At 42.7% G+C, this 14,200-nt stretch overlaps 1 protein-coding gene across 1 annotated transcript in view; it reads right to left on the bottom strand.

Moving 5' to 3' along the window:
• abhd17c (abhydrolase domain containing 17C, depalmitoylase) overlaps nt 1-14,200 on the bottom strand; it is an 80,073-nt gene that overhangs the window by 16,579 nt on the left and 49,294 nt on the right. Inside the window, exon 2 of the mRNA XM_068017587.1 lies at nt 13,799-13,978. Coding sequence (XP_067873688.1) covers nt 13,799-13,978 — 180 coding nt within the window. The remainder of the gene's footprint in view (nt 1-13,798; nt 13,979-14,200) is intronic.

Genomic DNA, 14,200 nt, shown 5'->3' with positions numbered 1-14,200 from the left:
ACTTTCCTAAAATCCACATAGACAATATCTATTGCGTTCGCTTCATCAACCTCCTGTTACTTCATCAAAAAATTCAATTAGATTGGTCAAGCACAACCTGCCTTTTACAAATCTGTGTTCATTCTCCTTAATTAATTCAAACCTCTACAAGTGCCTGTTGATTTTTTCCCCTGATTATTGTTTCTAAAACCTGCTCACCACTCATATTAAACTGACCAGCCTCTAATTACTAGGAATGTCGTTGCACACTTTCTTAAATAGATCGTCACATTTGCCACTCTAATACTCTGGCACCTCCCCCGCATCGAAGGAATATTGCAAGATTACAACAAGCCCTTCTGATTTCTCCACTTCCACTTCCTTTAGCAACCTGGAATGCAAGCCATCAGGACTAGGCGACTTACCCATTCTAAGCATAGTCAGCCTTTCCAGTACATTTTGCCCCTCAATTTTCACCCCATCCATTACCTCTGCCATCTCCGCTTCTACCAATATGTTATCAGCATCCTCTTCCTTAGTAAACACCAATACAAAGCACTCATCATGTATTCCAGCCTTGCCCTGTGTCCCTAAGCATATGTCGCCTTCTTTTTTCCTAATAGGCCCCACCCTGCCTCTCAGTACCTGCTTACTATTTATGTGCCGGTAGAAGATTTTTGGGTTCCTTTTTATGTTAACTGCCATTCTATTCTCATATTCTCTCTTTGCCCGTCTTATTTTGCTCTTCACTTCCTCTCTCAACTTATTATATGTGGCCTGGGTCTCACTTGAAAAATTCACTTGACATGCATCATACACCCTGATAGATTCTACTAACTTCCCCACAACTGACATTAGACTAATAGGCCTATCATTTCCTTGTTTATCTCTTTTACCCTTCTTAAATAGTGAAGTGACTTTGGCAATTTTCCAATCCAAAAGACACTTCTTGAATTGATAGAGTTTTGAAAGATTATGGCCAACAATTTTCTCATCTTTGAATACCCTGGAGAGGCAGGATGTATTGCAGCTTTGACGATCTTTAACATTAAGTTTCTGCATCACCATTAAAAAAAAAATCTTACATTGAATCTAGTTAGCTGACAACCCCCCTCCCCCCACTAGATTTATTTTGTTTTCCTTGTAGCTCTAGTATTTCATCTTCAGCTTTCACTGTGAAGACCGATGCAAAGTAACTATTTAGACATCTGCCATGCCCTGGGGTAAAAGGGGCCAATTTTAGTTGATTATCTGTTGCAGAAATCAGAGATTTGTGCTGCAGAATCAGTGGAAAGAGAGAGAAACACGCAGGTTTGGTCACAAACTCTGGACCATTGGACATAAGGCATGGTCTGCCCAGCAATGTGAAGAAAGGGATGAAATAACATTCGCAGTTATCATTATTATCAAAAGAAGTTTCTGTACACTGTTCACATTTAATGCTACAGCTGTCGCAGACAAACGATGCTACAAACGTTCACCATGAAGGTTTAGAGAGATGATGTAGCTACCAGAATTGGTGCTATGCTGTACAAAGAACAAACAAAGAAAATCCAAGCCTGCGCCGATCCAGATCCTCTATCTAAACATGTCGCCTATTTTCCAAGGGTCTGTATCTCTTTGCTTCCTGCCCATTCATGTATCTGTCGAGATACATCTTAAAAGACGCTATCGTGCCTGCGTCTACCACCTCCGCTGGCAACGTGTTCCAGGCACCCACCACCCTCTGCGTAAAGAACTTTCCACGCATATCCCCCCCAAACTTTACCCCTCTCAATTTGAACTCGTGACCCCTAGTAATTGAATCCCCCACTCTGGGGAAAAAGCTTCTTGCTATCCACCCCGTCCATACCTCTCATGATTCCGTACACCTCAATCAGGTCCCCCCTCAACCTAGTCCTGTAACCAACTTGGATACTATTTTAACTACATTTTGTAAAGTTTTTTACTTTTAAGCAAGACTGCAATTTCCTTCAATTATTTAGGACCAAACTGACAGTGAAATAGTAATGGTTAAAAGCCCTCATTTTGTGCTACTGGCAGCTAAAGCCACATTCTCCTAAGGTTTTCATTCTGCCGAGAATAGGGATGAACATTCTACAGGATGTGCAAAGCTACTTTAATATGAAGATTTTGTGAACAAAGAAGGAGGATAAGGACAAAAGTGAAGTGCAATAAAGATTAATCCGCTTAGCTAGAGTTACCAAACCCAATGAACAAAAGTCCATCTATACCAGGTGGAATTGCTGACCTATGCAGGTGCTAGTTCATCAAGGTTGAGCCTACCAAGACAACAACAACTTCCATTCAAAAGTCATTCATGGATGTCGGCACATCCTCAGTAAATGGGAGTCTTTATTAAATGATAAATTAAATCAATTAACACATGTGGCAATAGTGTTTTCCGCTTGCCACACTGAGAGCTGAAATTTATACGCACCCCACCCCTGAAAATAATTGACGGGCTGCACAGTGCGGAGCCGCCGTGATATTAAGCTTATTTAAATAGCCGGAGCAGGCTGCCCTGTCCCCCCCTCCCCCAATGATGTGAAGGGGGCCGACTGTCGGCCCCGGCAATGGCATTAGCTGCCTTTGAGCAGAACCTGCTGCCATTTTTAAAGGGCGTAGAGTCCTACTATTCCATTTACATATTTAAAGAGACATTAAAAAAAATTAAATACACTTATTCTGCCCCTCTCCCATCCCCCAATAACAAGTACATTAATTACTTGCCCTCTCCCCCCAAAAACACATATTTTCCACCTGATCTTCCTCCCCTCAAAACTACATAAACTTTAAACTGTAACCCTTCCCACCACCCCCTACACCAATGATATTACTTTGACCCCGCTCCCCCAACTCCCGCACTAAGAAACTTAACCCCCCACCCCCACCAGTGTTCCGGGAGTGCCGGCGAGCAGTATGAAGATTGCACCGGGATAGACAGCAGCAACGTAGGTCTCATTAATACATTGATTTTAATTAATTTAAATATTTAAATGACGGTTCCGTCACCGAGCAGTGGGGAGGCCGCAACAAGGTCTTGCTGCCTCCGGCAATATCGGGCCAAGCCTTCCTGGTGTCAGGGTGTGTGGTGGCCCGCTCCCGGAGACATTTTCCGGCTCCCCCCCACCCCCAACCCCCATGTCGGGGGTCAGTAAAATTCAGCCCTTAGAGACCAGCAGTGCCAACGAAAGCACTAGCATGGACATGCTAGAAATGCGTTACAGCAACCAAAGTAATTTCTACGCAGGATTTTCTGAAGATATTCTTGCGTTTGGATTTGTTATCTAATGGGCTTTAATCTATGTTCAAGAACATGGAATTTTGGATGCAGCCCACTGAGGACTATGAATCAGGAAAAGCTATGAACTACTTTGAAAGTACTGACAGTCTATTAGCATCAACAGCAATAAGGTTCTATGCAAAAACATTGTTGGTTGCTGGTCCTTCGATATACTGATCCATCACTTGTTTCAAAGCAAACTGCAAGTTTATACTAACAATTGCCATGAAGGTGCTTCTATATTTTTTGTTAAATATTTTTGAGGACTCCTTTAAATTGTGAAGATGGATTCATTGGAAGGCTGAAGATTTTATAAATGCTGGACTTTGTTTTGTTGTTGACAATTCACTGAAAGGACATGGAGATGCTGTTTGAAAATAACCTTTTCTGGAAATCATGTGCTTTAAGGTCAATAAACAACAGAAATCCTGGTAACCTGAGGAAGATGTTTACAGAGAAGCCACATGTCAAGGTTTATGGAGGTTGACTTTCTGTTTGGGGTTTGGATATTGTTTTCAGTTCAGTTGGGCTGTGAACTGTTTTGAAGACAGTTGGTGTTTTGTCTGCCAAGGAAAAAGAAACCCCAGCTCATTTTGCCTCTCTAAGAGACCCTGAGAAAACCAGTGTGTCAGCTCCTCTCTCCTCCTGTCTTTTCCAAAACCCTGTGATTCAAGTGGGTGTTGGCTGAAACTCCTGATGTCACATGTCTCTTGGAAAGCCTATCAGACGATTTCTCGACATCTCCAGAATGCTTAGCTTCTGCAAAGATCCCAGTGACCCATCCCCATATACCCAGATGCCAGACAAAAAGGAACAACTGACTTCCTTCCATATCTTTTTTCTTCAAGAATTAGCAAGTATTTGGCCGAAGTATTCTTGTTTTGTCTTTTTTCTGTAACAGACCTCTGCAGACAGAATTTCTGTATTTTATTTTTAGTGCGTGTAGGTGTGCGTGTGGGAAAATTAAAAAGGGTACTTTCATATTTCAATCTGTGTGTTAATGCTTTGCTTCATTACTGGATAAGCCTTGTTCGATAATAAACTGATAATTTTGTTGTTTATTAAAGAAACCTGGTTCTGTGATAAAGAGCACGATTGACTGCATCGGTAACTCGGTAAACGTTTTAAAAATACATGTTGTGACCTGCGGAGAAGTGGGACTAGAAAAGACAGTGCACTCCTCCCAACTCGGTCGTAACATATAATTAGGGGCTCTGTGCAGGATAACCCAACACCGTGCAATTGTAAGTGGGTAATAATAATTGAAAGCAGGAAAAGTAAAAAAAAACAGGTTTCTTGTGCATTAGCATAAAGTTTATACTATCTGAATGTCTTTGTGCTCAATAAAATATATTTAAGACAAATTTCAGACAGGAAAGGGGATCAAATGTGTTTTTGTACACTACATTTTGTCTGACCATTTTACTAACAAATGCACTGAAAGGCTAAAGTTCACATGCATACACCCTTCCAATGTTATTGTGATTGTGTGTCCAACAGCAGTGTCTATTACTCATTTTTTACTTACTAATCAGAAATGCAATTAGTCACATCTGGATTTCCAATTAGCCACAAGCGGCTAGTGGCCAACATACAGGACAATGCTGCTTTAGGGTTAGGATTACAATTAAATTTGAAGTTAAATTTATGGCCATAATCCTATTTAATTTACAGAGGGAAGTTTATTTTATTGAAGTGGTGGGACTGAGCTGCAATATATTTAAGAGAGAAGATATGTTAGGAACAATTATATTGCGAGACACTGACTACAGAATCCACCCATCACAACAGAGTGATGCATGCAAAACACGATACTTGCAAATTGTGGGCACGCGAAATTCTCACCACAGTTGAAGGTGACAACTTTAAGGGAAGAAATTTCCAACCCATTCCAAGGTGGGTGTTGCAATGAGAGTGGGTCTGTGGGGCAGTGGCAGCACAATAACAGCTTCTAAAACTCAGTAGTTCCAAGGACTGCTGATTTCAGACACGAATCAATCACTCTGTGACTGATTCCATTGTTGAAATGGACCTTTTAACTCCGAGAAAGGAGGGGGGTTATTTGGAGGTGGGTTCAGGAGAAGAGAACACGAATACATTGTATCCGTTACATGGCATTATAGGTAGATGTACTTTGCACCCACAGCACCATGGCCCAAATTTCTGAAAGATGAAAGAAGTAGAGGTGATTCTGTGTCACCAGGTTGTGACTCAAATTATGCTCCCATCCGCCCCAGAATCAAGGAATTGTATATATATTATGGCGTATCAAAAACAAATCAATGAACTGACCAGGAAATGAACACAGGAAGCAAGTGTTGGGTTTGCAGGAAATGCTTGGCTAATCTTTCATTTCCATGTTCCCTCCACCCCATTCCCAAGAGATTACAATACCAGATGTTTTCCTACCACTGTCACTGCTGATTTCAGATGCCAATGCAGCTGTTACTGTTTAAACCTTTTGAGAGCTCTGGCCTACTGTACACAAGAAGATTCTTGTATAACTTAAGAATTACTTGGTAAAACTTTAGGTAACCCTATCACAAAGCTGTGTATTGCTTGGCAGCTTTTCCAGGAGCACAGGCATTGCGAGCGAGGAGTGAACAGCTGGGAAGTCAATTTCATCGGGAGTTTCGGTGGAGCAGGGACTGCTGGGTAAGTAGAAACCTATATATTTGGGCTGTTTCTGAACCCGAGACACTACTCTTGTAGTGTCTCCCACCCGCCCTCCTCCTCTTACCAAAAAAAAGGACTCGGTTGTGTGTAGGTAAAGTAAGGCTTTTTCTATTTCTCTTCTTGTTTTATCGTGTGATTGGTTAAAAACTTGGGAATTTAGAATAGTGGGAATGGAGGTTAAGGCAGTTGAATGTTCCTCCTGCAGAATGTGGGAGGTAAGGGTTGCCAGGGGTGTCCCTGCTGACTGCATCTGCGGGAAGTGCACCCAGCTCCAGCTCCTCGAGGACCGCGTTAGGGAACTGGAGCTGGAGCAACTTCGGATCATTCGGGAGGCGGAGGGGATTATTGAGAGGAGTTATCGGGAGGCAGTCACACCTCAGGTAAAAGAAGAAGGTAGATGGGTTACCGTCAGGGGAAGGAGAGGGAACCAGCAGGCAGTGCAGGGATCCCCTGTGGCCGTTTCCCTCAACAACAGGTATACCGTTTTGGATACTGTTGGGGGAGACGACTTACCAGGGGTAGGCAATGGGATACAGGTCTCTGGCGCAGAGTCTGTCCCTGTTGCTCAGAAGGGAAGGGGTAAGAGGAGCAGAACATTAGTCATTGGGGACTCCATAGTTAGGGGAACAGATAGGAGGTTTTGTGGGAACGAGAGAGACTCACGGTTGGTGTGTTACCTCCCAGGTGCCAGGGTACGTGATGTCTCGGATCGTGTTTTTGGGATCCTCAAGGGGGAGGGGGAGCAGCCCCAAGTCGTGGTACACATAGGCACCAACGACATAGGTAGGAAGACAGATGGGGATTTAAGGCAGAAATTCAGGGAGCTAGGGTGGAAGCTTAGAGCGAGAACAAACAGAGTTGTTATCTCTGGGTTGTTGCCCGTGCCACGTGCTAGCGAAGTGAGGAATAGGGAGAGAGAGGAGTTGAACACGTGGCTGCAGAGATGGTGTAGGAGGGAGGGTTTTGGTTTCCTGGATAATTGGGGCTCTTTCTGGGGTAGGTGGAACCTCTACTAACAGGATGGTCTTCACCTGAACCAGAGGGGTACCAATATCCTGGGGGGGGGGGGAGATTTGCTAGTGCTCTTCGGGGGCGTTTAAACTAATTCAGCAGGGGGTTGGGAACCTAAATTGTAGTTCCAGTGTGCAGGATGGTAGTGAGGTCAAGGATAAGGTTATAAGGACACAAGAGGGCACTGGCAAGCAAGAGCTTGGTTTAAAATGTGTCTACTTCAACGCCAGGAGCATCCGGAATAAGGTGGGTGAGCTTGCAGCATGGGTTGGTACCTGGGATCTCGATGCTGTGGCCATTTCAGAGACATGGGTAGAGCAGGGACAGGAATGGATGTTGCGGGTTCCGGGATTTAGATGTTTCACTAAGAACAGAGAAGATGGTAAAAGAGGGGGGGGGGTGTGGCATTGTTAATCAAGGAAAGTATTACAGCGGCAGAAAGGACGTTTGAGGACTCGTCTACTGAGGTAGTCTGGGCTGAGGTTAGAAACAGGAGAGGAGAGGTCACCCTGTTGGGAGTTTTCTATAGACCTCCAAATAGTTCCAGAGATGTAGAGGAAAGGATAGCAAAGATGATTCTTGACAGGAGCGAGAGTAACAGGGTAGTGGTTATGGGGGACTTTAACTTTCCAAATATTGACTGGAAATACTATAGTTCGAGTACTTTACATGGGTCAGTTTTTGTCCAGTGTGTGCAGGAGGGTTTTCTGACACAGTGTGTAGACAGGCCAACCAGGGGCGATGCCACATTGGATTTGGTACTGGGTAATGAACCCGGCCAGGTGTTAGATTTAGAAGTTGGTGAGCACTTTGGTGATAGTGATCACAATTCGGTTAGGTTTACCTTAGCGATGGGCAGGGACAGGCATATACAGCAGGGCAAGAATCATAGCTGGGGGAAAGGAAATTATGATGCGATTAGGCAAGATTTAGGATGCGTAGGATGGGGAAGGAAACTGCAGGGGATGGGCACAATCGAAATGTGGAGCTTATTCAAGGAGCAGCTACTGCATGTCCTTGATAAGTATGTACCTGTCAGGCAGGGAGGAAGTTGTCGAGCGAGGGAGCCGTGGTTTCCTAAAGAAGTTGAAGTGCTTGTCAAGAGGAAGAAGAAGGCTTATGTTAGGATGAGACGTGAAGGCTCAGTTAGGGCGCTTGAGAGTTACAAGCTAGCCAGGAAGGATCTAAAGGGAGAGATAAGAAGAGCAAGGAGAGGACACGAGAAGTCATTGGCGGATGGGATCAAAGAAAACCCTAAGGCTTTCTATAGGTATATCAGGAATAAAAGAATGACTAGAGATAGATTAGGGCCAATCAAGGATAGTAGTGGGAAGTTGTGTGTGGAATCGGACGAGATAGGGGAAGTGTTAAATGAATATTTTTCGTCAGTATTTACAGTGGAGAAAGAAAATGTTGTCGAGGAGAATACTGAGATACAGACTACTAGGCTAGATGGGATTGAGGTTCACAAGGAGGAGGTGTTAGCAATTTTGGAAAGTGTGAAAATAGATAAGTCCCCTGGGCCAGATGGGATTTATCCTAGGATTCTCTGGGAAGCCAGGGAGGAGATTGCAGAGCCTTTGTCCTTGATTTTTATGTCGTCATTGTCGACAGGAATAGTGCCGGAAGACTGGAGGATAGCAAATGTTGTCCCCTTGTTCAAGAAGGGGAGTAGAGACAGCCCTGGTAATTATAGACCTGTGAGCCTTACTTCGGTTGTGGGTAAAATGTTGGAAAAGGTTATAAGAGATAGGATTTATAATCATCTTGAAAAGAATAAGTTTATTAGAGATAGTCAGCACGGTTTTGTGAAGCGTAGGTCGTGCCTCACAAACCTTATTGAGTTTTTTTGACAAGGTGACCAAACAGGTGGATGAGGGTAATGCCGTGGATGTGGTCGATATGGATTTCAGTAAGGCGTTTGATAAAGTTCCCCACGGTAGGCTATTGCAGAAAATACAGAAGTATGGGATTGAAGGTGAATTAGTGCTTTGGATCAGAAATTGGCTAGCTGAAAGAAGACAGAGGGTGGTGGTTGATGGTAAATGTTCATCCTGGAGTATAGTTTCTAGTGGTGTACCGCAAGGATCTGTTTTGGGGCCACTGCTGTTTGTCATTTTTATAAATGACCTGGATGAGGGTGTAGAAGGGTGGGTTAGTAAATTTGCGGATGACACAAAGGTCGGTGGAGTTGTGGATAGTGCTGAAGGATGTTGTAGGTTGCAGAGGGACATAGATAGGCTGCAGAGCTGGGCTGAGAGATGGCAAATGGAGTTTAATGCGGAAAAGTGTGAGGTGTTTCACTTCGGAAGGAGTAACAGGATTGCAGAATACTGGGCTAATGGGAAGATTCTTGGTAGTGTAGATGAGCAGAGAGATCTTGGTGTCCAGGTACATAAATCCCTGAAAGTTGCCACCCAGGTTAATAGAGCTGTTAAGAAGGCATATGGTGTGTTAGCTTTTATTAGTAGGGGGATCGAGTTTAGGAGCCACGAGGTCATGCTGCAGCTGTACAGAACTCTGGTGCGGCCGCACCTTGAGTATTGCGTGCAGTTCTGGTCACCGCATTATAGGAAGGATGTGGAAGCTTTGGAAAAGGTGCAGAGGAGATTTACTAGGATGTTGCCTGGTATGGAGGGAAGGTCTTACGAGGAAAGGCTGAGAGACTTGAGGTTGTTTTCGTTAGAGAGAAGGAGGAGAAGAGGTGACTTAATAGAGACATATAAGATAATCAGAGGGTTGGACAGGGTGGATAGTGAGAGCCTTTTTCCTCGGATGGTGATGGCAAACACGAGGGGACATAGCTTTAAGTTGAGGGGTGATAGATATAGGACAGATGTCAGAGGTAGTTTCTTTACTCAGAGAGTAGTAGGGGCGTGGAACGCCCTGCCTGCAACAGTAGTAGACTCGCCAACTTTAAGGGCATTTAAGTGGTCATTGGATAGACATATGGATGAAAATGGAATAGTGTAGGTCAGATGGTTTCACAGGTTGGCGCAACATCGAGGGCTGAAGGGCCTGTACTGCGCTGTAATGTTCTATGTTCTAAGCTGTGGGTGAATGTTTTTTCTGTAAACTAGCAGATACAGATTACACTACTGGCAAGGTGGAACAATCTGCACAGCTTTAAAGTATTGTTTGGACTTGTTTTCAAATATCTTCTCTTTTAGTACAACCGTTTGCCCCTTTAATTTAATTTTAAATACTTTCAGAACTTTTACTGTAGCTTGATACATTGTTCAGTATGTACAACAACTGCAATACAAAGGAATTCTACATGATTTAAAAAAATTATTTTCCTATCTATGGTCTCCAAAAAGGGAAGTTAAAACTTATCCCTAAGAGCACTTACTTGTCACGAGTGAACACTCTAAATGTTGGCCTCATATCTGAAAATAAATTAATGTCTGGCAGAGTATCAGTGTGCACAATTTCATGCTTTATTCACAAAGTGCATAGTTTAAGAGGTTTAGAACCTTGATCCCCTTCCCCAATACTTCTGCAGCCCAGGAACATCACTCCCAGATTTGTGGAACAGCCCCTACCTGCCCCAGACCCCAGCAGCTGCTTCCCTTGGTCCCATACCCAGATGTCCTGTCCCCAAATGTTCCTAGATCTCAGAACTTCTTCTATTGTCAAATCTCATCAGAAAGCTTTACAGGCCTCTCATACCCTTGCCTCCTTCCCCAGTAACCCTATATCCCCCTTGCACAATAGTTACACATTCCAGGAGTGCTACCGCCCCCGCCCTGCCACCCTGTGGACCCCCACTGTGTTCCCAGGTGTCATAATCCTCTCCGCCCACTGTTCCCATTGTCTCCAGCATGCCGCCACTCAAACCCAAAACTCTGGGAATTTTCACGAGTTGCCATAACCCCAGTACCCCACCTACAGACCTCAGAGGCCCAGTGCTTAGTACTGATTGACCCAGGGACATTCTCACCACTGCATTTCTGGACCTTGATACCACCCACACTGCAGCCAGGCACCCGCCACACCCTCACCCAATACTATAGATTACCTGGAGTTATAACAGGTCTTCAGTCAGTGCTCTGGACCCCAGTACTTACAGGCCCCAGTGTCTTCACCAATGTTTACCAAATTCGGAAACCACAACCCCCCAGCACAGCTGCCACACATCAACAATCACCCATTAAACCAAACCTAACATTCTACCTCACATTGCTCAAATTCCCCCCAAAGACCCCCCTCCCTGCACCATTACCAAATCTGCAACTCCTAACCCCACCCCGCCAATGCACTACTGACAGTGAGGAATTTCACCAGTAAACCAAACCTCAGGCATCCCCTCTGCAGCACTGCCATATCCCAACCTCCATCCACTACTCCAGAATCCAGCACTCCCCGTAACAACCACTAAACTTCACAACCCCTCACTCTCCACTACACTCAAATGCCACATACCGATCTACAACTGCTATACATTGCTTACCATCTTCCTGTGTAATTTGGATTCTAATAAAAGTAAAAGACATTCAGCGGAAGTTTTTGACAGCTTTATAGGAGGGGAAAAGACTGAATCATCGAATTTAATGACCCAAACACCATGTATTGAAAACTAAACTGCACTTATTTAGTAGCCTTGATAATACATGGCACATTACATGGTATAACAGCATGTGACAAAACAGCGTCTGCTCAGGCTCACCATGAGCAGTGCCATGGGAGATCCTCTAGTACACGTAAAATACATTACATCTAGTGCGTATTCTGTCTGTCACGCGTCCAGTGTTATCCCACAAAATGTATGTGCAAAATAGGCATCACGCTTGCACCTGATAGGCACACATTCATTGGGTCAGAATTTACTGCAGCCAACAAAAACCGCACCTGTTCAGCAGATTTGCTCTTTTGCATTTTTAATGAACAGCACAGTGTTTGAAAGAGGAATGCAAATTACAATGGAGAATTCGATTCAAAATCAGGAACAGAAAGTGAAATAAAGAGAGGAAAGACAGATTGGATTAAGATACATATTAAAAAAGATACACAAAGAAAACAAAACATAATTTTTCAAAACTCTCCAATTAAAATCTGAAGGAAGGAGAATCCACACCTGTAAAATGATAATTTTCAGTGCCAGCAAGGTTGTTTATCAGTAATTAAGACTTATAACACCATTAAAACAGGTACTTAGACTGAAATGGAAAGGTCTTAACTTTCTGTGTAATTTAGTCCATATCTACAATGCAAATATAGGAACTTCATGCCACTGGATACATTTGAATGGGGAGTCAGACGGCAAGATGTTGCTTTTGTGCAGCTTATGGAGAAAAAGCGCATCTTGGATAGAAACTTCCAGATTTTCGCATTTAACTGCACATCTGCACTTGCCTGAAGTGGCTATTCAATTTGCTCATAAATAACGTCAAGCAGCGTTAGCCTCAGCATTATTTCTCCAGTGAATTCTGGCCCATTATGTGTAAAAAGGCCTCAAATCACAGTTGAAATGGCAAGATGAGCATGAATCAGAAAGTAGGAATGAAAGATCACAATTAACGAGTTCAAAAAAATAGTTTAAAAGGTGAATTAAATAATTGGTAGCTGTTTTGAAAATCTTTCTTGCCACCAGTTTATTTTTTCCACTAAACCAACCAGCACTTACTGCTGAAATAGAGTTTATGGAATAATGGCATAAAATATAATATTTACAAGCAACAGACTCCGTTCTGTGTTTGAAATGCTTGTAATAGTATTGCTTACAACTATGCGAGGAGCTTTAGCCTGAATTTCATGGGGTTTCCCCACAGCTGTTATTCTCAGTTGAGAGATTCAACAGGTCATGGCAGGAATTTGTCCTTACAACTCTATTTTCTTTTGATGATTTAACGCTAAGACTTACCATTCACAGCACATTTTATGCCTCAGCTCTCCTTGCATTCTTCTGTATTGATGCAAAATGACTGCAGATTTTTTTTTTAAATGGAGGAAGCCATTATTTCAAGAAGTTACAGCTATATTTATAATTTTAATATAAAAAAACGAGGGAAAGAATGAATAGACTTGTATGGTGCCTTGATGTCCTCAGGATGCTTTAGCAACAGCAATGAGATAAATGTTGAGGTATAGTTGTCATTACACCTATGAATATGATGACAGCTTGCCTCTGACTTTACATTTCCCAGGGTGACGGTAGTAAAATAGTTTGACCGAGGCATGGAATTAAATTTGTGACCAATGAAACTGCCTTCCCATACGGTCCTGGCGACTGTCACTGATACTTCAAAATTTACCAACTCATTAAGCTAATTAGCAGCTCTGATCTGGAATAAAATACTCAACTCTGTTTTCAATTTAACTGCATTTAGCTGTTGAATGATGCACGTGATCCTCACTAATAGTCTTAAGCCGCAGAAAAATTAACTTTTGTCAAAGAATTAACTTTTCACTAATGTTCAATAATCCAGGTTTGGAGGGGGTGCAAATCCACCCCTTCCTAAAATTCAGATCTGCTATTTCATAAAAACTGTGGCCACAAATTTTCTTGTTTACTCAATACATTTGTACCACACGTTACATGTGTTATACAATATGCTGTTGGATGGCTTCTATGCTTAATGGGGAGAAAGAGGAAAGATAATATTTTGGAGATTATGCTTGAATGCTATTAAACTAATTGTAGTTTAAATTTGGCAAAACATACACTTTATAGCAAAATTAAGCAAATATTTAGGTGTTCCCAATAATGTCTTAAAACAGTTAAATAAGTTAAATAAAATAATCAATAAAGATGCCAGTTTTCAGTCTTTTCACTGTTACAAGTTTGTAAATTGCACAAATATACAAGTTTTACTACTTCAGGAGGTCAACATCAACTACACTTACCTTGGAAATGCATCAAAACAGTACGTTTTTCTGGTATCGGGGAACGCCACACGCAAGCCAGACATAAGAGGAGAATGGAGAATAACGGCTGCACATTCATAGCGTGATGCAAGATCTACTGTTGGGACAGTGCCAATGCTTTGGCCATACAGAATGATGTTCTCTGGACTAACACCATACCTATAAGAAAATGCACAAGTCTCAGGTGTTTGAATAAAATAATAAAATATGACCTAATTCAGTTATTCAAAGTATGATGCTGAATGCACCTCTTTTTTTCCTCTCATACCCCTTTCTTGATGGAATAAAAACAAAAAGTGCTGGAAACACTCAGCAGGTCTGGCAGCATTTGTGGAGAGAGAAACAAGAGTTAACGTTTAAGGTCTGTGACCTTTCGTCAGA

The sequence above is a fragment of the Heterodontus francisci genome, chromosome 38 (assembly GCF_036365525.1).
Source record: "Heterodontus francisci isolate sHetFra1 chromosome 38, sHetFra1.hap1, whole genome shotgun sequence".
Taxonomy (NCBI): domain Eukaryota; kingdom Metazoa; phylum Chordata; class Chondrichthyes; order Heterodontiformes; family Heterodontidae; genus Heterodontus; species Heterodontus francisci.
This window is presented reverse-complemented; position numbering and strand designations above follow the sequence as displayed.